Source organism: Parus major, chromosome 4 (assembly GCF_001522545.3).
Source record: "Parus major isolate Abel chromosome 4, Parus_major1.1, whole genome shotgun sequence".
Taxonomy (NCBI): domain Eukaryota; kingdom Metazoa; phylum Chordata; class Aves; order Passeriformes; family Paridae; genus Parus; species Parus major.
The window spans coordinates 1,780,895-1,803,829 of NC_031771.1; the positions used below are offsets into that span (position 1 = coordinate 1,780,895).

Below are 22,935 nucleotides of genomic sequence, written 5' to 3' on the forward strand. Positions count from 1 at the left end.
CTGTATCTTGACTATATATTTTCATTCATGTGTGACTTTACTGACACAAGGCTCTTTTTTTGTTGGTGTAAGCTTTCAGGTTTTGGTTTATATGTGCCAGTGAAGGAGGAATTACGTTACAGGAGACCCTAGCATGGTGTAAACCTGTAGTTGTGTTTTTGATGCTTGAATTAGGCAAGGTAATTACTCTGTTGGGTGGGGGCATAGGAGGTAAGTTCAGTCCTGACAGATGAGGATGTGGTCTGTGTTGTGTGCTGAACTCAGGCTCACAGCTCAGAAATCCACTTAGGAAGCTTATGACATTGGAGGGGTAAATTTATGTTCCCTGTGTTGGTATGAGACTTTTCAAGAGCAGCAGGCATGTGCTCTGACCTTAAGGCTCTTTGGGAGCTCATTTGTGCTTGGCTTTAGGGAGACAGACTGGGGTCTAGTGCAGGCCCACACGTGGTGCTTGCTTTATGTCCTTACCAAGTGCTTTTGTGTCCTTCAGCTTTCTAAGGTAGATATCTTCCACCTACGTGGAACTGAAACTCAAAGTCACTGTGAGAAAAACTTGGTCTGTTACTGTGATATTGAGAGTATTTCCTGACTGCAGAAGGGTTTTTTTTTAATTTGATTTTGTACTGGAGTCATGGAGATAATTTAATCATGCCCAGGATCCTGCTTTGTGTGTAGCTGCCAATGGTGTAGGTAAGAGGTGGTGTGAAAGGATCGTGTGTTACACCTTGGATTGTCTAGCTGAGCCGCAGTGAGGACAGCAGAGCCCAGTTTAGGTGGTGACCACAAGATTTACACAGAGACACTGCCCTGTGTGAGCACACAGGTGCTCCAAGAAACACTGGGGGTAGGGAGAGCAAACACTGAGTAGCGCAGTCGTGTCTACAGTGCACGTTCAGAGATCAGGGAGGCCTCTGCAGTGCAATTTTTCTTTTCTCTAACAGGCCAGATCTTTTAATATTTATAAACATCGTAGTCTCTTGGTCTGAAGATTAAAATCAGCATTATATTGCAGTGTTCAGGCATTAGTAGCTTTCCCACCTCCCAGTGCTTAAACAGGCTAATCCTTTCCCTGTTTTCTTTCTCACAGTTTCTCTTAGTAATTTTGTCTGGTTTACTTTTTACCTGTTTTCCTGTTGCTGTTGGCTACTACATGCTCCACTGTTTCCTAGTGATTTCAGTCATAGAATACCCTGAGTTGGAAGGGACTCACAAGGTTCCATGCAAGTCTCACTCCCCACTGAAGTGCAGCTCAAAATCCAGCTGAGTTGTTGCAGTTGTTCATAGATTGTTGGGACAGCCTCTCTACGCTTTATTTTCAGATGAGCTGGAGCCCTGCCGTAGTATCCCTTTGGTTGAGGCACCATTGCTAAGTCTGGGCCACATCTGGCCCCAGCCCCAGGAGATGAGTATTGGAAGCTGATGTTCCTGTGTCCAGGGTTGTAGCAGGAGGAGGAGAAGCAGGAATTCTCCCACAAACAGCACCGAGACACCACACGGGACCGAGACAAAACGTCCTGGCAGTAAAGTTTGGGTGATTCCCAAGGGCTCCTCCATTGTCTGGTGCTTTCAAACAAACCTTGGGATGGTGGTTCCCTTGGAACTGCTCTCTGCTTCCTACTGCCTCCTCTGCCTGTTTGTCTTGTGACAGGAGGCAAAGGACTCGGAACAACAAAGATTCAGCAAAGATGTTTTGAATCTTCCTAGAAAAGCAAATACTACCTTGGATTTCTGTTACTTGTCCAACCATTGTGCAGAGCAGTGAGCTGGTTCTGGGCCCCTTTGTGTGACAAATGGGACAGAAAATCTCGTAGACAGAATTCCTCTGTGTCTTAAGCTGTTTCTCCTTCACTTGTAGGAAGAGGTTACAGACTTGACGGTACAATTTGAAACCATTGCTGTTATTTATGCTTTATGGCTTTATCTTTTTTGGTAACAGTAGTATGAAAATGCACCTACTGTGTGAGAAACCTCTAAGTAACTACCTTCATACTGGGTAACTGTGTTTAAAAGGTCAGTATCATTCAGTGGTTGTGTCTGCCTCTGAGGGTCTTACTAACTGGGAGGTCTTAGCCAAGGGCTTGACTGACAGGTGGGATCTGTTGATCAGCAAAGGTCTCTTTGGACTCAGGCTCTTCATCTTTTAAAGCTCTTGATTCAAATGGAGTCCTTAAACAAAAAACAGTGAGAGAATTGAGAGGGATCTTTTGGATGAGTGGATTTATTTAGATTTGTTCTTTTTTTTTTTCCCCCACCCCTTCATATATTCTGCCCTTAAATGTTCATAGAAATGTGTAAAGAGGTTGTTTCCACCACCAAGGTACTTGTTACTTTTTTCTGCATGTGCTTGAAATCTCTTCAGGTCTTTTCCTTGCTGGAATTTGCTGGCTGTGTTGACTGATAGGAAGTCACATGTTCTAAAGCTGAAACTCACACTCCAAACAACCTGTTGCACTGCCTTGGCATCAGAATCCTGCAAGAAGGAAATCCAGGGAACTGGCTGCTATAAATATTGGTTCTCTGTCTCTTAATGGCCATGTAAATATGGAATAAATAAGATGAAATATCTTCATGGAACAGATGTGATTGGAAGCATTAAGGAGAGAGTAGAAATGAAAAGTGTGGTGGTGACTGGAAGGAAATTGGCACATGATGTTTTTATCTAACATGGGAAGCAAACACTGAAAAGCCAGGACTCCACTTAAACTTGCTGTCTTGGCCTTTAAACAGTGATTTACTTTTTCTTTTAAATAGAACCTCTTTTTGATAAGATGGAAAAAATAGATATATTTGGATTTAGTCATACTCGTGTCTTGCTTTAACTACCTTCACAAGTCTGCTCATTTACCATATGTTAAAAACTGTTCAAATCCTTTCAATATGCTGCAGCTTTCAGTTGGTGTGCCAAATAGAGCAAAAAAATTTGCAGCTCATTTATTAGATATGCCTAACAGTAGTTTGTATTGAAGGAAGAATTCAGGATCTGTCAAGCTTGTCAGAATTTTAACCAAATGAGTTGAAATTATTAGAAATAATTCCTTCTGTGCTCAGTTCCCCAGGCAGTAACAATAGGAATTCTAATCAGATACTGAATCCAACTGTCTCCTGCTGTAACTTTATCCTTTCACTTCTCATCGTGAGGGAAGATTGGTGAACTAGGCCATACTGGTTCCTTCATTGAAAAAAATACTTGGGTTGTAAATGCCAAAAAAGGAAAGGAAATCTGCATTACGATTCAGCTGGTTCATTTCACTCCTTTGTTGGGCTTGGTTTTTGTGTGTGTAAGCATGGTTGCTGGTTTGGGACAGTGGCACAGCTTCATTTAACTTTGGAGGACAGGAATAAATACAAACAGATTAAACTGGAAGAACTCAGAGTAATTTCAAAGCTCTTGACCTAACTAGTCATATCTTCCCAAACTATTTTTGGTTAACATTATTAATGTCTCTACTTAATACGTGGACTTGGTTATGCTGCATGGTGAAAGATATCAGCAGTTTTTAATATTAATAATTATTTCAGCAAGATAATTACATGAAGAAATGTAGACATCCTCTAAGGACCTCTGGTTTCTACTATCCCCTCCCCAGTCGTGATGTATTAAATTGGATGTGGGCTGCAGAACTTGTGGAGGTAGGATAAAAGCAAGTTGTGATAAAAGTCGTCTGCACAGGAAGAAAAAAGGGATTTTTATAGTTGGCTGTAAGCTGAATCTTACATAGGTGAATCTTACATGATTTCTTGGGGTGAACCCATTTCCCTGATACTCACTTGAAACACATTCCTTAAGGAGCCATTCTTGAGTCTCCAGGTTCTGCTGTGATGGTGAATTTCAGGCAGTAACAGCTTTGCTGGTGTCTTTGCTGTTTCCTGCCTTGGGAAGTAAAGGTGAGGGAAATGGTAGCTAAACCTTCATATACTGAAAGGTTTCACAGTTTCACTTAAACTTTGTGGAGGCTGGAATCAAACTGCATGTCTGCAACGTCTCCTTTTATTATTAGACAAATACTTGAAAACTCTGTCCTTCCAGTGACAGTTCTAATGTGTGTTAGCATCACTTAGAGCAGCACGGCTTGAGACAGGGAGCCACTGCCTGGTGTCAACAAAGATGAGTTGTGGGGCAAAAAAACTACATTTCTTTGGCTTTTTCAGGCCTTGGAATTGTGTTCTGTGTTAAGACAGGGATACAGTCCTCTCATAGGGTGTCCTTTCAGTGAACTGCTGCTCTTAATTGCTCTGATGATGGGATGGGAAAGCTCTGACTAAGCCAAGCTACACGTGGCATTGCTTGATGAAAAAATTTGTTCTCGCATTCCTGCTTTTTTTTTTTTTTTCTTTTTTTTCCTTATCTGCTCATCAGTAGATGCTGTATTGCTGTGAAGAAGCCCATGCACACGTCAGCGTTTCATTCATGCCAAAGGGAATTCTGAGCTGGACTGGAACAGAGTAGCTGTTTGTGTGTTCATCCTGTCCCTCCTCCACATGTCCTCCTTCCCTTCTGCTGCCTCATCCTTCAGAGCAGAGCACTTGCCTGCTTTTGTGAAGAGCAGCCGACCAAAACCACTTAGAGAAGGGAAAGATTGCCTGCCAAATTTGTGTAAGAAAGCATGTGGGCAGCTTAAAACTATTTCTGTTTGAAACCCAACTGGTGCTGTGCAATTCAGGCCACTTGCTCGCTGTGTTTTATGCTCAGTGGCCACAGTGAATGATTGAGTAAATTTGTGTGTTCTACGGGTGGCTGTGGACCTGCTGCCTGAAAGGCACATGGCAGAGTGTGTGCAAGAGTGATCAGAACTGAGATCTGAGAGGCTTTCCTTTGTGCAGGAGCCAAGGAGGAAGAAACAGTGCTTAGGTGTGCTCTCAGTGTGTTTTTTTGAAGGCTTTTAATCCCCAGTGTTGTCTTGTGGGAGAGAAACACAGTTCTAGGGGGAGTGTGGGTTATACATAGTGGGCAAAGCAGGCAGACTGCAGTGGGAGGAGAACAGCTCTTCTTCCTTGCAGTGCTGGGAGAGATGGATGTCTGCCACTGACATGTCTTCTCCTCCCAAGTAGATCTTTGTTTTCCTGAGCACAGGCAGGGAGACAGTCTGCTGCCATGGAGGGGACAGACAGGGCTTGGGAGTGTGTTGTGTGACAGTATTTTTTGCCACAGTTCATTTCCCACGCTTCATCAACCCACTGTGCTCCTACTACAAAATACAATTCAAATTCTTCCTGATGAAACATTCTGTTGCCCTGGATTTGGTATATCATCCTTTCAATGGCTAAAAAAAAGTGGGTGTCTTTGCTTCTTGCTTGATGTTAACCTGATGTCGTACAGGGGTTGTTAAAGCTTTGAGACACCACGGTGTTGGGTGACAGCCCCAGATAGTGTAAAGAAAGCTCTCCAGGTGGCTTTTGGGCATGAGAAAATGTTCCAAGTGCTACTACAGAAGTAAAGTTTACTTGTCTGTGAAGCAGGGAAGTTGTTTTTTCTTAATTTTGCTGGTAACCGAATGACTTTGTGGCTGGGAGGGGGAATTCTCTGACGCATCAGGTGTGTGTACACCCCAGATCCAGTTTGGGTTGTAAATGGGTGCGATGCAGCGTCTTTTAAGTGTGTGTTGTGTTCACAAAGGTTGATCATGCTTTCATGGAACCATGGCATTATGGGCTCTTTTTTCCACAGCAGGAATGCTTGGGGTTTGTCATGGCTGCAGAGCTGAGGACAGGTAGCCCTGCATGGCGGGTGCTAGTGGGTGCTGCTGCTGGGTTTCTACACATGCTGTTTGTTGGGAGGGCCTCATCCCAGGAGAAGACAGAGCTATTACCATGGAAGGTTTGGGGAGGGCAAGGAGTTTCTGAGAGGTGGGAGGATGCAGTGTTGGAGTCCATAAGAGAGAGCATTTGGAATCAGAATAATTTCATCATACATTCAAGATGCCGAATCCTTTATTTCTGCTCCCGTTGTTTCTCTTGTCCTGTGATCTGACCCATCTGTTTATCTCAATATCTGTGTGTGGGGATGGAAATACATGGACATGGATTACTTACTTGCCTTCTGATACTATTGAAGCGAAATACTGTTGATAGCTTTGTCTGCATGTCAGATTTCCATGGAATGTAGGTCTGTCTTCTGTTTGGAAGCTTTGCGGTGGAAATGAGCATGTGATCCATCCTCTGTGTTGATGATGAGTTTGACTGTAGGATCAGAATTGGGAAACAGACAGAAATAAGTCATCTGACAACAGTTAGGAACCAGGAGTAAGCTCCTTCTGGGAATTGTAGCTGCTGTACTACTGCTGTAGTCGCTTGCGGATGCAGGAGGAATGCAGCCAAGCTGACTAGGCTGGTTGCTGAAAGTCTGTGCTGGCTGAGAAATGCTTTCTGGCACATTCAGTGTAAAAATTGAGAGCATTTATTGTTGAAGACTGGAAAAGTCCGTGGTTTGTCTCTTCTTAACCTTAAAAATGGAACATGCTCTGTCAGGGAAAACACACCGTGCAGAGGCTTCCTTTTGGGAAATGTATTTTGCTTGGGTATAGATGATTTTGATTGAGGGCTGGGAGGGTGGTCTTGCCTGTGACTGACATGATGAGCTATAAATGCCTGTCCTCTTTTTCCTCTGGATCTGCATGGTTGCTAAGTTCAGCAGCTTGCTTGGCATGGGCTCTAGAGGAGCTTCTTTGATCTGAGGGCTGGCTGCACTGCAAGAAATGATCATGTGCTCAGATGGGAGAGGGCTGCTCCTGCACGGACACAGTTCAGCTCTGCTGTTAGAAAATCTGGGTGAAGGCAAGGCCCAGTCTGCCCAGAGCTTTATTGCTGCTGGCTTTGTCCACTTACAAGTTCAGATGTCGTGCTTCCATTGTTCAGCTGTGCTGAGCTACAATCCTTAGAAAAACAACTTGTTTCAGCTGGAAATGGATGGGTGTGCACAGTTCTGAGCTGAAACTTGGACACAGTGCGTGAGGCCGGGCAAATGGAATAGGGGGAAAATATTCCAGGGAAAGTGTTGGTGAGAATTTGTTGTGGATTAGTGAAGGGTCGTGGTCTGTTGAAGCAAAGTCTGTGTGTGACATAGAAATTACTGCACACTGGGCTGTGAGCAGAAAGCTCAAAGTACTGCACCTTGAATACTCTGCAGGCAACAAACGTGTAGAAAAGCCCCTCAAGTTAATCAGTGATAAAGATAATAAAATACCACTGAGATTGCAGCCTTAACTCTTGCAGAGACAGCGCTGAAACAATGAATTTGTGTTTTTAACAGCTTTGGGGTTTCTTTTAGGTCTTCACCTTTTGCTTAGTTGTCATTTTAAAGGAAGATGCTTCAAGGGTCCAGGTTAGCTGCCATGGATCTGTCAGTGTAGCGAAGTGCTTCACTGCGTGCTTGCAAGTGTCTTGTACTGAGAATTCAGATCTGTCCTGGCACGTTCAAGGCAAAAGGTGAGTCCGGTGGAAAAGGAGCGTGATTAACTGTTAGAGAGGGATTTTCTCTTTCTTGGGAGCTCACCTTCCTTAAACAAGGCTTAAGAGAATAATTAGTCCCTTGAAAGTAGGGCAGTGAGGAATAGGATGTAACAGTGCTCAGCAGGACTCCTCAGTCATTTCTCAGCAGTGCACACATGGCCTAGAGATGCTGGTGTTGCTGCGAGTGAGCTGTGTTTCAGGTAGATGGCTAAAATCTTCTGTTCAGAGCAGAGTCATGCTTCATGTACTGCCCAGTTTTTAATTACTGAGCTGACCAAGTCATAAATACAGCATAATTATTCATAAATATAGCAACTACTGCAGAGCTACATTGTTCTGTACTACTTGTGTCCTTTGCACTCCTTAGTTCTCACTACCGAATCCATCAGAGCTGGCCATGGCATCTTTCAGGATCTGAGCCTGTGGTGATGGTCCTCGGGATGTGCTTATCTAAGGAAATTTAGAGTCCTTGAGCTACCTCAAGCTGAAGTTAGGCTTCAGGAAAACTCCAAAATGCTATTTCTATAGCTCTTGTTACCGAGCCTGTGGCACAGCCTGGGGGTCAGAGGGAACATAACCCCTCTAAGCTTTTCAGGGCTGTGGTGAGGTAGCTCTGGTTTGAGTGGCCCTATAAGTAATTTTTTAAGTGGCTTAGGTGATGCTTACCTCAGGTACTTGAGGGAGAATCTTAGCAGGCTGCAGTTGTTCAGGTGTGACATTTGGAGATTTCGGTAATAAGGGAAGAGGGTGATTCTGGTAAGCCCAGTGGCACCGTCTCCTTCTTCATGATTATACTTTATCTCTGCTAAATAGATAGAAAAGTGAGCAAGACGTGACAGGTGACTTGATAAGGGTGGCAAAAACTGCCTGCATAGGCTCAAGCTGTCCCTTTAGTACCCCTCAGTTGCTGGGTATTTTGCAGGGGTTGGTTTGTGTTTCAGTTGTGCAATGGCCTGGGAAGAGCCTTTATTACAGGTGCTGCTGTTTCCCTGTGGCTCTGATGTAGACCACCACATCTCCGGTGATACATACGAGTTATTCATGTGCTGTCCAAGCTTTGCTTCTGCGGTCACTTCAGTCAAAGCTTCTCCCAAAGAAGGGGCTTCGATCACAAATTCAGGTTGAGGGAGGGTTGGGAGGAGACTGAAGGTGCCAACTTGTATGAAGGGCTTGGATTGAAAATGTGACAGCTTCATATTGTTGATGTAGCAGTGTTGTCTGAAGCCCAGCTTTCATAGGCATGTGTTCTAGTGTGTTTTTTTATTCTGATGTTTGTATCTTGTTATTCATGTCAGAAAGTAAAATGTGTGTTTTTCCCCCACACATAAATGTGCAATTTGGGCAGGGAAGTTAAAATGATAGTGAGACAAGGTGTTGCTATTTTTACACTGGCATGAGATATTTCTCGCCTGAATGGTCGCAGCTGAATACCAGTTAATGCATTAATTTGCTTCATGTGGAAGTATGCCAAGTGCTTGAAATGAGGATTTGAAATGGAAAAAGAATATTATTCCTTGTAGTTTCACAGTCTTCCCATAGCTCCAGCTTTCAGCATGCCTGCCCCTCTCTGTTTTTATTGCTGTGTACGCTGCTGGGAATGCAGCGCGCGGAGGAGAGGAGGGAATTTTCCTGTGAATACCTCAGCACCTGTCTCGTCATCAGAAGCACACTGCAGTCCTAATGCAGGTGTCCCTGCAGCAGAGACTTGGCTGGTGCCAGTCGTGGGGACTGTGTTCTGCCATTTCAGCAGCATGCTGCTCCTCTCACCTCCCTCCTCCCTCTCCCCCTTTTAATTTTTGTAGCAGCAGCGAGAGAAATGGAGTGTACAGTTAAAGGAATAAAATGAAAGAAGATACTGTTGAGATGTTCCAGCTGCCAGAGCTCAGATTTGTGCTGAACGAGACGTTTTGGTTTGGGGAGGGTCAGTGCACGTTGAGAAGACAAGGGATCCGATTGTGTATCCCAGATAAGTGGGAGCCATCCTCACTGTGCAGGGGAGAGGTGGTGCCGTCAGACGGTGTCTGTGGTGACAGTGATGCTGTAGTAGCAGGGTAGGGCAAGTGAGAATCACACAGCTTGTGCCTCTTACAAATAGATTTGAGGAAAGCACACAAAATCTGCAAAGCTGAAATGGAGTGGGCACTTGATCGTCTGCTGCACTTGGTTTCCATGTCTGCTTTCCCTTGCAGTGACCAGGGAGCTGATCTTTGTCTGAAGAAAATGGTGTCTTGTTGTAAGGAGTCAGGAAACCATCACGTATCCTTCAGGGCTATCTCATCCAAATTGGCGTGGTGGTGAGGCTTTGACCCATAGGAATTACAGGCGCTGCAGGAGCCTTGGCTTCAGGAAAGCCTTGGATGGAATTTTTTCTGTTATGCATTATTAATGATGTGAAGATCTGTGTCTACAAGTGCCTTGAAACCTGTGTTACTAAGTGATAGTTTCACCTGAAAACATGTAGGTGAAAAGGCAGAACCCTATACTTGGCCTCAATAGTTTGTGAAAGTCAAAATCCATTCTCACTCTTGTATTTGAAGACATGTTTAAGCTAATTTCTCTGTCTTGATGTTTCAAGTCAAAGTATTTTTTCCACTAAGCTATCCTGAAACTGAGATGGGCTCATGTATTTTGGAAGCATAAGAGGTGATATTGTGAAGGCTACAATGGTAGCAGGGTGAGGGAGAGGAAACATCAAGTCCTTGCTGTAGTGTGGGGTATTATACATGGTAATTTGCAGAGGTTTTGGGTTGCCTGTTTAAATGTTGTGTTTTGGATCCCAAAGTGAAAAATTGGTGCTAGAAATATTTGGCCCAGTTTGCCACATTTCGAACGATCCTTGCTTTGTTTTGATTTACTCTTGCCTCCCAAATCCCTTGATGTGCATCAAATGGTTAGATATAAGGCATGAAAAAGCCCTAGCAGTATCTTGCAAAGTGAACTTTGCTAGTTATTAGTCAGAGCTGGACTTTGTTCTTGTGCTGGCAATGGGGGTTTATTTCCTCTTGTGTGTTCCACTTGCAAGGTAATAGTATAAACATTGCTATTTTTGTGTGAAACAGACCTGGAGTGTATTCCTGAAGTGAACAGTGGAAAATATGCTGTCAGGAAATGCTCAGTAAAGTACAAAGTGTAGATTGATGTATTGATTGATCGATAGATTGTTTTTCAGTGCAGTGTCTTGGAGGTGTGAGAGCTAAAATTGTTCTGGAGAGAAAGCAGAGATTATCTTGGATGGGAGTTGCTGGAGCACCAGGAAAAGCAGAGTGTGGCTTTAGGTCAGGCATGAGGAGTTCCTCATGGAAATCAGGATTAAAACTGCTCACTGGAAGGGAGTCATTTTTAGCTGAGTAAGGGAAGAATCTGAAACTTCCTTGCCCTTCAGGCAGGGAAGCGGGGCTGAAGTCAGCAAAGTAGGGCTGAGGGTTATGAACTGACCTGGTCATAGTTGTGGTTTTGGTCTGAGGGTGGTTTTGCAACACCATACAGAGTTGAAAATTCTTACTAAATTTAATGTTGTATTTAAATGATTTTTAGAGGCGAGAGCCTTTTGCTGCACTCGAAAAATATTGGAGCTGGGAAAATTCAACTGTTCAAGTGCTTGTTAATTGGCAGTAAGTGCCTCACAAAGAACTGATCCATAAGGAGTGTCAGGTAAGGTTTATTTTAGGGGGGTGGTTTGCAACCTGGCAATGGCCACTGGCCTTGTCCTTAAGGTTCTTTGGGAGGGCTTTGCTCTGGTCCTCGTAGGAACAGTCTGGCACCCTCTGTGTGTCACCAAAGGCCCATATGCCAAATTAAAATTTCAGCAAATTCTAAATTGTGTTCCTCAGCTAATATAAGGCAAAAGTCACGGGTCTCAATCTGAGAAAGCTGAGACATGAAGTAGTCTTGGATTTTAAGACTGGAAAATAGGGGCCAGCTCCAAAAATAAGCAAAAATCCTGCAACGAAAATCTTTCTTCATGAAAGGTGGGATTTTTTGTCTTTTAATACTTGTCTGAGCTAGTGTGGTTCATCCAAATCCAGTTTCAGATGCTGCTGTTTTACATTACAGCGCTTAAAAACACTGAAGCTTAAAAAATAAATCCTGTTAGGTTAATGAGGCTGAGTTGCTATTTCCCAGGTGCCTAGAGCTGTGTCTGTTGTGTAGCCTGGCTGCATTTGTTCAAATGACACCTGACTGCAGTGCTCTGCTTCCTCCAAGAGCTCTGCACTAATGCTTGGAGCGTGTCAAGTGACAGAGATACCGTGCTGCCTAATCAGTGGCTGGAATGTCCCTGGGTGTTTGTCCAGAGGTGCCATTCAGGTTCTTCTGAGCAAGTGTTTGGGCTGGCTAATGGTGCCCAGCTGTGCCATTTGGGTGGCTCCTTGCTGCTCTGCCTCCACGTGGCACGTTGGGGATGGGATTTTAGCTTTTCTAGTTTAGCCAGAGTGCTTGCTCTGGCTAAATGCTGGAAGGCAGGAGCACATCCACACTGAGTGCATGCAGGGTGGGCTGAAGGAGAAGGAGCAGGGAATGAGATCGGCAAAATGGGCTCTTGGAATCAGACAGGGAAGAACCTGAGATGGGAAGGAGAAAACTTCTTTTTACAACCTTTTCTTAATGCTTCTGGGTTGTCCTTGTAGCAAAGATGTCATTTAGGAACACTGTAACTCAGTGATAACCAAATGCTAGAGGTGCTCTGTAAATGAGCAGAGCCATGCACTGATTAATCAGATGGACAAATGATGGGATTGTGGCATTTGCAGTGAGGATGGTGGGTGCTGGAAACCAGGTAGGTCTTTTCTGCCTTGTTCATGAAGCGAGTTGGTTTTATTCTGATAGAGTTGAGCTCATTTTAAAGCTCTCAGGTGCTAGAACTGCTGGCAGGTCCTTCTGCTGGCAGTAAGGTTAGAGTTGCTGTTGTTGTAAGCTTGTTATGTTAGTTTAGGCATTGTATATTCATTTTGGTACTTAAGAGACTTGCCTAGCTTGATACCTTAGTTGTTGGTGTGGTTCTAGAGGAGCTGCTTGGTGTTTGGTACTGCCTTTCTTCTTCCTGAGCGGAGATGATGTGAAGAGACAGTTCTTTGTAAGTTTGTATTTTCCCTTCTCCCTCCCTCCCTGGCCTGGTGTAAAATTAGGAAGATGCTAATCCATGTTTAGCCTTAAAAGCAGTGAATTAGCAATCAGTAGATAACCCAAAGCTTTTCTTCAAGTCCTTAATGCATGAGAGTTGTTTCTTTGATTATTTCTTTGTTTTTTGTGGTTTTTAAATGTCTGTGTAATTACTTGGAGTTTTGTTGTGTCTTCTTACTGTGAGGGAGAATCTTTGAGGAAGTCGATTCTTTGACCTTACTTTACATCTGTGTAAGGTGAGGCTCGGGTCCACAGTGGGGTCTGTGCTGGTGGCAGTTCTATGTGCAGGTGGCTCGTGGAGAGGGATGGATGAAGTCAGAGTTAGCATCAGGAGCTGGATTCTGTCTCTGATTCAGCATTTTGTGATGGCAAGAGCCACGCTGGTTAGGGCAACTCAGGAGTGCTCTGTCTTCCTGCCCTAACCTGGCATTTGTTCAAGTGCATGTTCAGTACTTGGTGTTTGGCATCTTACAGGGCTGTCTTCAGGACATGGGTCCTGTCTGAGAGCAGCCACAACTTGGGAATTTTGTTCTTCTGGCATCTCTTTAACAGTAGAAGCTTCAAATATACTAAAAATGGTTTTGAGCAAAGTAAAGCTAGGCAAGGATGGAACATGAGATTGTTACAGCAGGATGGGAGAGTGGGAGAAGTCTTCTAAGGGCTTATGTTGGGGTCTGTCTGAACAATTGGGTTCTGTCAGAGTATTGTTGGGTCAGAGGAATGCTGATGGAGCATGCAGATGAAATATTCTGATATGTAAGGTGGAGCATTTGTATGGTATTCTGCGCTTTTTTTTTAGTCAAGGGAAATAAAATTACATCTGAAGCCCTTTAAAGGAAATGTCTGTTTACTTGACCTGGTACATGGAAATGCTTTGTCTTTGTTTGTAGCTTCTGTGGAGAAGGCAGGATTTTCTGAGAAACAGAAGTAGAGTTTTCCCTTCTACCAAAATATGGTTTTATTCCCTGTTTTTGATACACTATGTGTTTATCATTATGCCTGTATGGTACTTGGTGTTGTGTAGAAAAACTGAAAAGACAAGTCTGTAACTCTAATACAACTCTGAAGGTAAATAACAATTTTGAAACTGCAGAGGCAATGAGAAGTTCTGCAGGCTGAAGGTGGATCTCTTCTAACTTGCAATAGAAAAGATTTTTACTCTGTATTTAGTATTAAAAAATAGTGTAAAAGGTTTTTCCAATAAGTTAATTTCTTAAAATTGTTGTGAAATGTTTTCGGTGACAGCACACAATATAAACATTCCCAAACTTTATTGTGAGGATGTTTTCTCCCGGTCCCTCACGGATGTCTCGGTGCTGTGTTGTTTGTGGGTGGATTTCTGCTTCTCCCTGTTCTCCTTGGGTTGTTTATTTAATCACACCATGCACATATTCTTAGCTGGAAGGAAGATGGGAGGATTTTTCCATTTGAAACTTCAACTGCATAAAAGACCTAATTTTGGGGAGAGGATATGTGTGGGGGAGAGTAGTTTTCTTATTTTGACTTTTCTCTTAGCAAATATTTCATAGTGTTAGGAAGAACCACGACCAGCTGTTCATTATTTCACTTGGAGGAGATTTTTTTTCAGTCAGTCTGAGCAGTTGGGATTTTGCATGAGTTGGGTGAGCCAAGAATCCTTGTGACGGCTCCGGAGTTTGCCTTTGCAGGGGTGAAATCTGTCGCTTGGCTCCCGAACGGCGCAGCGGTTCCTCTGTCTTGCCGCAGCAGCCCGTCCTCTGGAAGAAGACAAATGGCAAGTCCTCAGATGAACCAAAACAGCCCTAAAATAGTGTTGTGGCTGCAGAGAGCGGTGATGGGCAAAGGACCCTGGCAAGGCAGGGCTCCTTAGGACTGGGGAGGAAAGTAGGAGTTGCCTTGCAGTGCTGCTGGGCTGTCCCCTCTTGGCATCAGAGCCACTTTGATGTGAAACTGGAAGTCCTCCCTTTCAGCTGATGTTCCCTAATTTAGAGGAGGAGGGCAGAGAGGCTGCAAAAAAACAGAGGGAGGCTTTAGAGGTGCCCTTGAGATGTGTGTTTGGGTATTGCCAAGAGCTGACCAGAGGCTTTGTTTCTCAATGGTGGTGTTGCAGGGATGAAAGGAGGAAAATTGGGAAGAAGTTCTCAGTTTTTCCTTAGCAAACAAGGCATTTGGGTTGAAGCTGAGTGTGTCCTAGAAGTGTTGAGTGGGAGACAGACAGACAGAAGGCAGAAGTTGTGTGAGCTCCCCACTTGTGACAGGAGAATGGATGAGAGGCTGGAGGGACCTTCCGGGAGTCCTCAGATGAACTGCTTGCTCTTCTGGTTTATCTGCCCACATAGATGGATTCTTGGGGAATTTATCTGCAGGAATCTGAGCTTGTGATGCTCATGGGACTGCTCTGAAACTTTGGAGACACAAATGAAGCTTAAGAATAAGATAATTTTCTGTCTCAGCGAGGTATATTCCACGTGGAAACAGATACAGACAGAGGCTGCTTTTATCCAGAGGTGACTGCAGTTTTTAATTGTTGTAAGGGTGGCTGGCACATGTGATTTCTTTGTCAGGCAGACTGGCATTTAAACTGATCTAAATTGACTGGGGTTTGGGTTTTGGAACTGGGAATTTTGGAAGGTGTTGAGCTTTGTAGGAGGACATTTAGCTTGGTCTTTATAATTTGATAACTGTTTCAGTGGCTGGCTCACAGGCTGTGGAGTGTTCATGGAACTCTGAGAGTAGTGTCTTCTCCAAACTACTTGCCCCTTTGTCATCCTTTAGCAGGCAGGATAACACAAATAAGTATTAGGGCTTTCTTGAAAACACTCAACTCGTTCTTAATTTCTACATAGTTCACAGCAAAAACAAATGGACAGCACAGGACAGTGGGGTCTACAGAAGAGTTTGGACAACTCAGCCTGTGTTTTCTGAAAAGGGCAGATAGATGGTTGCATATTCTGTAGATGAAGGTCAGGAAAATGTTTTCCTAGGAAAGCTGCTGTGACACAAAGTCATTTTGTAGTGGTGTTGATACTACGTGGAGGGTGTTGCTTGTCCTTTTGGGTTTTTTTTTTGGAAGTTGGATTAGGTGACCTCAGACCCAAAGTGAGGTGCCTGAAGCCAAGTTTTTAAGTACTTCAAAATAAAATGCTTAAATAATAACTGCAGCTGTAGGTTTTTTGTGTTTTAAGTCTGTTTTGGTCAGTTATTTAATTCTTAAAGCAGGTCTGTTACTTTTCAGGTGGAATCATTTATCTTGGATCAGGATGATCTCGAAAACCCTATGTTGGAAACAGCTTCTAAACTGCTGCTGTCAAGTACTGCTGATGGTGCTGACCTGAGAACAGTAGATCCCGAAACCCAGGCAAGATTAGAAGCTTTACTTGAAGCTGCAGGTAAGTCCCCGTGTCCCGTACAGGTTTAGCCCCAGAGCCCTTCCAGGAGTCCCTGCTGGAATCACTTGCATAAGGCTAATCCATAGGAGCACAATACAACTGCCAAGTGTACCTTGGGGTGGGTCTGGCCAGGGTGTCACAGGAGAGGAAGAAGTTTATTATAGAGTATTCCAAGGTCTGGAAAATCAGAATTTCACGTGAAGATGCTTCAAATGGGATTTCTCCAGTGGTGGCGTTCTAACAGTCTGAGTCAAAACTGACTCCTGACTTTGGCTTGTGCCATTATGTCAAGCCCTGAATTGCTAAATGGATTTTATTTTGTAAGAGCTGCTGTGTGTAAAGTTTTAATAGTTGCTTATATTAAGTAGTTTCAGTAGCTGAAGACTGATTCCCTCTGTGGATTGGAGGGTTTGAGTCACGTGCAGCTTTTAACGAGCGTTATAAACAGTTAAACCCATGGTTTTGGAAGCTGTAGTTGACGGTGCCTGGAATGTTTGTGCCGACAGATCTCATAGGCTCGATTTCAACTTGTCTGTTCTCTCCTTTCCTGGCACGCATCCCCGTCGGTTGGGGAATGGCAGGAATAGGGAAGCTGTCGACAGCAGATGGGAAAGCCTTTGCAGATCCCGAGGTGCTCCGCAGGCTGACCTCCTCGGTCAGCTGCGCGTTGGATGAAGCTGCCGCTGCGCTGACCCGGATGAGAGCGGAGAGCACAGCCAACGCAGGGCAGACGGACAAGTAAGCCAGCTTTTGTCCTGGAGCTTTTCAGCCCTTTGCTACTTCTAGAAGCGGTTTTTCTTGTTCTATCACTTGTGCTTGTGGGATGATGAAACTCTTAGTCAAGTGGAATCGGTGCCAAGTTATCACCTGTGCTTCTCCTGCTTGAATGTTTGTGGACTGGCAGGTCTTGCACTAGAGGGTGAAGCAATTTGGTGCTGCTCAGATTTATGGAATGGTACTCCAAGGAGTTTATTGTCAGCAACTATACAAACATTTCTCAGCTCTTCGACAGTATGGGCCTTAGAACTGTTCTGAACAGCTGCAAATCCCAAAATGGGTCATTCAGTGACAGCCTGAAACAAGATTTCAGATAAAAAAAAAAAAAATTAGGGAATTTCAGAGTGCCTTTTTAATTGAGGAAGAGAAACAGCCTCATGGGAGTGGATCTCCATAGTGGTCGGTGTCACATTGGCCCTGGATAGAGCCTCAGCCAGGGAGTTGCTGCTCTTGTACTGGACTGTGGCTTTCTGTGTGTGATTTTGTCTTACTGGGGCATTCAGAGGAGAAAGAAGCAGGTTTCCTGCTAGGCTGTCATTAGGCTTCACTGCTGTGGAAACAATGTTAGTAGGGACAATCAGGTGCTGCTGTGCTGGTCAGAAGTTTGTTCCTTCTATCCAAAATAACTCCAAAGATTACTTGCTGTAGGATGACAGAGGTTCTTGCAAATCAAAAAAAAAAGGTCAACGTGTAGTGAAGGGACATATCTGACAACTGATTCTCGGTGTATTAAAATTGTGTCTGGTTGCAAGATCCTGGTATTTTCAGCACAGGAGAGAAGGGAAGTCGTTAAGTTTCTTACAGGAGAAGACTGATGTGGGTGGTTTGTTGTAGTTTACTTAACAGCACTGAACAAATAAAGTTTACTCAAGATTGACAAGTGATTTGCGTGTCCTCTGATCCTGGGATATCCTGCATATATTTCTCTGGTAAACTTCTGTTAAAAATTAATAGCAGGAGTGGATATGGCCACGGCTTAACTTTCAGCAAAGCTAGCTGGGAAAGCTCAAAGTGTAAAACTGGCACTTCTTCAATTAGCAGTTGGCACGTTTCTAGCTGGTGTTTCCTTTTTTGCTGACTGCATCCTCATGGCACACTGGAGTTGAGGCACAGTCCATTTCACTCTCAATGCTTTCTCCCTCGTTAGCCGCAGCTTGGCCGAGGCTTGTTCCGAAGGAGATGTGAATGCTGTGCGGAAGTTGCTCATTGAAGGCCGGAGTGTGAACGAGCACACAGAAGAAGGGGAAAGCCTCCTTTGTTTGGCCTGCTCAGCAGGGTATTATGAGCTTGCACAGGTTGGTTTCCTGGCACTTGGTGCTATGTGTGTGTTGTACAAAAAGAAATGTAAATTGGTGTATTTCCGTTTTGTGCACCTGGAAGGGGGTGTTGAGGTAGTGAGAAATGGCAGTTCACTGGCAGAGGAGTCTCACACATCCACTGAACATTGTCAACGCATCCTCGGTGCCTGTGTTCTGCAAGGGTGGAGGTTTGTCACTGCGGCATTGCTGATCACCGTCTCTCTGGGCAGGTTCTCCTGGCAATGCATGCCAATGTGGAGGACCGGGGAATCAAAGGAGACATCACACCTCTGATGGCTGCTGCCAATGGTGGGCACGTCAAAATTGTCAAGCTGCTGCTAGCTCACGGTGCTGATGTGAATGCACAGTCATCCACAGGTAAGGAGGGCCCTGGGGACAACTGCAGAGCTGGGATTTGCGGTGTGCAGGGAACTTGGCGTGCAAGTTTGGGAGCAGTGCCTGTCAGCCCAGCAAGGCAGAATGCTTCCTTGTGGTTTTGCCATTTAAATTCTCTTTTCTAAGTGAAACTCTGAAATATTGTTAGATGCAGATAAAATATTAGCAGGATGTAGAAAGGTGGATAAAGTCAGTTAGTAACTGGAAGGTGTTTGAGTGCATAGCATTTATTGTCACATTTTAAGCACAGTTTTGGTGAGTTTGCCTGTACATGGGAAAGTTATTTGGTGGCAGGTCAGGAAACACAAGGGGAAAACAGGAAACATGAGAAGATGCCCCCCTAACCCTCTTTGCATGGTCATTTGCTAGCCATTTGTGTTGAAGTGACCAGACTGGGAAATGTTGTAAGTTTTTGTAACCTGAAAGTGGCGAGCTGGTGTGCAGTCAGCAGTAAGTGATGAATGGAGAGCTGTCCTTGAGTGAGGGTGAGAGGGGGAGACCAGAAGGCACCTTATTTATTGTTTTAGTATTTTTTTTCAGTGAAGTTGTTTTCTCAGTGGCAATATGGCCTTGGCCTCTAACTTTCTTCAAGGTGTCTTTCACAAAGGCAGGTTCTTTGACTGCTGTGTGTGGATCCATGCTTTTGTATTTTTACCACTGAAGTTCTTCTCCTCTCCCCCTAAAGACTTTGCAACCCTGCTTCTCTCTGGCTTTAGGCAACACAGCCCTGACGTACGCGTGTGCCGGGGGCTACGTGGATGTGGTGAAGGTGCTGCTGGAGTCGGGCGCGAGCATCGAGGACCACAACGAGAACGGTCACACGCCGCTGATGGAGGCCGGGAGCGCCGGGCACGTGGAGGTGGCCAGGGTGCTGCTGGAGAACGGGGCGGGCATCAATACGCATTCCAACGAATTCAAGGAGAGCGCGCTGACCCTGGCTTGCTACAAAGGTATGGGAGCAAGAGTGGAAAATGGCAGGGCCAAGGGTCGCTTCCAGCGTGGGCTCCTTCAGCCTTGCTGCCCCAGAGCAGGGCAGTTGAAAGGGTGGGAGCAGACACCGTGGTGCTCTTGTTCTGGCTGTGGTAGCACACAGCACACCTGTGCCATGTGTAAAATTACCTGAGTCTGAGTATCGAGATCCAAACCTTTGGTCTGAGTTAGTTACTTAGAAGATGCTCTGTTAAATCAAGAGACAAGGAGCTAATGTGTTACATTACAGAATAAAGAAGCTAAACTTTCTGTATTTTAGCTGTATAATGCCAGGTACCTCTGCTTAAATATGGAAAAATATTTCATTTTTAAGGATTTGGCACTTGCAAATCATGCCAAGTTTGCCTTTTAGGTGCTGAGGACAAGAGGCCTTTGTTTCCTCCCTTAGAGCACTAGGCAGCAAACTTGCAGCACCCCAGAAAGGGATGAAGGTGTTTAGTTAAGAGGCAAAGTATGTTCCTACAGCTCAGCAGCTGCTGTTACAGTCACTTAAGAGATGTTTTATCAGGCCCTTGCCATCATGGAGCAGTTGATGTTGGTAGCAGAGGTACTTGAGTGGCACCTGTATGGAAACTGGTCTTAGTATTGTATTTATATTTTTTGTCAGCTACGCTGATAAGCTGCTGTGCATGTAGATGGCAGAGATACAAACACACCTTTCCAGAGTGGATTTTTTATGTTGTGACATGACCTTCATTAATACTTTAGATCCTTTCTGTGAGTGTTGAAATGTACTTTGTCAAGCAGTTTCTGTTAACTATTTCCTCCACACAGGCCATCTGGAAATGGTGAGGTTTCTGCTGGAAGCTGGTGCAGACCAGGAGCACAAGACAGATGAGATGCACACCGCGCTCATGGAGGCGTGCATGGTAAGAGACATAAAGCTTGAGCAGTGAGGTCTGCAGGCTCTCTGTTCTTCCCAAAGATGGAGAAAGTGATTCCTGTTAGTCTCCTTCAGCTACAGAAGCTAACTGTGATGTTTTGGTTCTCTTGGGAAAATATTTTATATAGGAATTTAGCAATGAAATAACTTTGTGGGGAAGATATTCAGTCGTTGTTGAAATGCTTTTAACATTTCTAAAGTGCTGAACACAGACAGTGAATATGGTCATAACCTGGCTTTTGGAGGCATGTGAAACACCTCGATTATGTTAAAGCAGTTTGTAAGCAGGTGTAGCCCTTGAAAGCAGGATCAGAAGCTGTTTGGGAAGCAACTAGGAAGTGGAAGGCAAAATTGTTACTTCTTGCTAGTGAGAGTGCTTTGATGTTGCTCCTTTGTCCATCTGAGGTGGTTGTGTTCACCTGAATATGGAACTTTATTGTTGAACTGAGATTTCATTTCTTAAATTTCCTTTTTATCCTTCTCTACAAATGGATTCCGCATGTGTTGGGATTTTGCTGGCATTAGCCTTGTGTAATGTCACACTGTGAACCTGTGGCTGTAGAGGAGGGCAATAAATCCCTGTTGAGTCTGCCCTTCCCTGAAACAACTGTAATGGTTCTAAAATCAGCCACTGATGTCTATTCAAGGAAGTTAATGGTTTCAGATAGGGGAATGATTAACAGAAGCCATTATACTCACTGAAAGTTGTTGCAAAGAAAGTCACGTAGATAAACAGAACTTGAGCTGTCCTTTATCTCACCCTGAAGTCTTACCAGAGGAGCCACATAAATATCCTTGGTGAAGGCCTTGCAGCCCATTCCTGGGATATGATGGTAAAAATTACCTTCTTTGTCATTGCAGTTGCCTTCTCATCAGGATATTTTTGTGGTGGAGCTATGGATCAAGCCCTCCTTTCCTTGCCATTCTCTACTGCCCTTTCAACTCCTCTGATAGACTAACAAAATTCCATCAGACCCACAGAGATGTTAAGACCTAATTTTTGTTAAAGATGACCGAGCAGTAGGAAAAAACTCTTCCTTGTTTCTGCAAGAAGCTGTTCCTAGGGAGGCAGTTCCACACTGGTGCTCAGAGCTGGCAGATAGTTGAGCGTCTCATAGCTCCAGCTCTGCTGACCAGGGAAGGAGCAGCTTTCTCTGGCAGTATTTAAAAACCTTGCAGTGTGAAATGAAGCAAAGCAAGGACTTCCATCTCAGCATGTTGTTTGTGCAGAAACAGTTACTGCCCTTCAGTGGCACAAGCAAACTTCCTTCTCTGGCACAGCATTAAATGTGTGCTAGCAGAACTCTCTATCTGTGGCACAGCCAGCGCAGGTTCTAGGAAGGAAGACTTCTGCCCGAGAGTTTTTTTAGGCAGCAGTTAAAATTGATTGCATGCACATGAGCTGTTGGACAATGGCTCTTGCCTTGTGGGAGCAAAAAGCAGGTTGATCTAGTTGGCCTTTCCTCTTGCTGAAGGGCTGGTGCCCACAGAGCTTCACCTTTAAAATGCAGCTCTTGTGAAGGTTGCTCAGGTGACTTTTTCTGATCTATGACCAGTTGGAAGGCTTTTCCTGGCTGTTGGAGGAGAGCTCAACAGCCCCACCCCATTGCAAGGTTTATTAAAACATGGATCCACTTCCCTTGTGTGGTGAAGCACTGGCAGTTCTCCTCCTCCAGGCTGCTTGGCCCACATAGGACGCTTTGAAGCAAACCTTGGTGCTGCGTCGTGCCATCCTCATCGTGGATCAGGGGTGAGCAGTGAGCTGTCTTGCCAGAGCCTGATGGATGAGGCACCGTCTCTGCATTTCCCTGAGGAAAGATTCTTTATGGAGTCTTGGAGTTTTTTTCCCTAAAATAGTACTGTCATTTCATGTAAAAGGTGAATATGTCCTAGTTAATGTCCTAGATATTTTTCCGAGAGGAAACCGTGTTTTGCTCCCTGGATATCGGAATAAGGTATGAAACACTTGAGAAAATGAAGCGGAAAAATGTCACATGCAGTTTGGTATTTTGTCTGGAAAAGAGCTTTTTGGAGTTGTGGTTTCCAGCTTGGCAAGGACAGCTGTGGCTGCAATTTGCTGCCTCTTAGGAATTAATCTGAGATCAAGGTGTGCTTACCTCATTCAGTGACAGCATTGGGAAAGCCTTGTGTTCCTGGTGAGTGGCTGTTTATTCGCTGCAGCCCTCTGCTGTTTTGTTTGTCAGATTGTGGTTCCTCCAAGCTGGAATGGTGGCCATCTCCTCATGGAGAAAACCAGCTTGGAGGGTTTGTGCTGTTGTTGGAGCGCAGCAACCAAGCCAGTCTCTGCTTCTCCCTGAACAAAGCAGAATGGAATGGCAATTGGATGTGTCACTGTCAGGCCTCCAGTGTAAACACAGAGCTGAAAAGCCGCTTCACATAGTTCCTGAATTTATGGCGTACTGAAAATATGATAGAGATCCTATGCTTAAGTATTTTTAAAGAAAGAAAGCAAACTTAGGAGCTACCTTTTGGTAGAATGGTTTTGCCCCATCACTGGCAAAGCCTGCCAGCATCCTGCCAAGGGAAAGCTGTTCCTGGGATGGGTGGCTCCCCTGGGACATGTGAGGAGCCCCTGACAAGCGGGACAAGCAGTCTCATTTTGGCTTTTCTCTTGGATGGAGAAAATAAGTCTTGACTC

At 44.6% G+C, this 22,935-nt stretch overlaps 1 protein-coding gene across 8 annotated transcripts in view; it reads left to right on the top strand.

The window, feature by feature from the left end:
* Positions 1-22,935, top strand: part of ANKRD17 (ankyrin repeat domain 17) — a 68,307-nt gene that overhangs the window by 18,470 nt on the left and 26,902 nt on the right. For all 8 annotated transcript variants that reach the window (XM_015623874.3, XM_015623876.3, XM_015623875.3 and 5 more), the window contains exons 2-7: positions 15,779-15,932; positions 16,514-16,670; positions 17,857-18,004; positions 18,238-18,385; positions 19,120-19,353; positions 20,168-20,262. In XM_015623874.3, the coding sequence (XP_015479360.1) occupies positions 15,779-15,932; positions 16,514-16,670; positions 17,857-18,004; positions 18,238-18,385; positions 19,120-19,353; positions 20,168-20,262 (936 nt within the window). The remainder of the gene's footprint in view (positions 1-15,778; positions 15,933-16,513; positions 16,671-17,856; positions 18,005-18,237; positions 18,386-19,119; positions 19,354-20,167; positions 20,263-22,935) is intronic.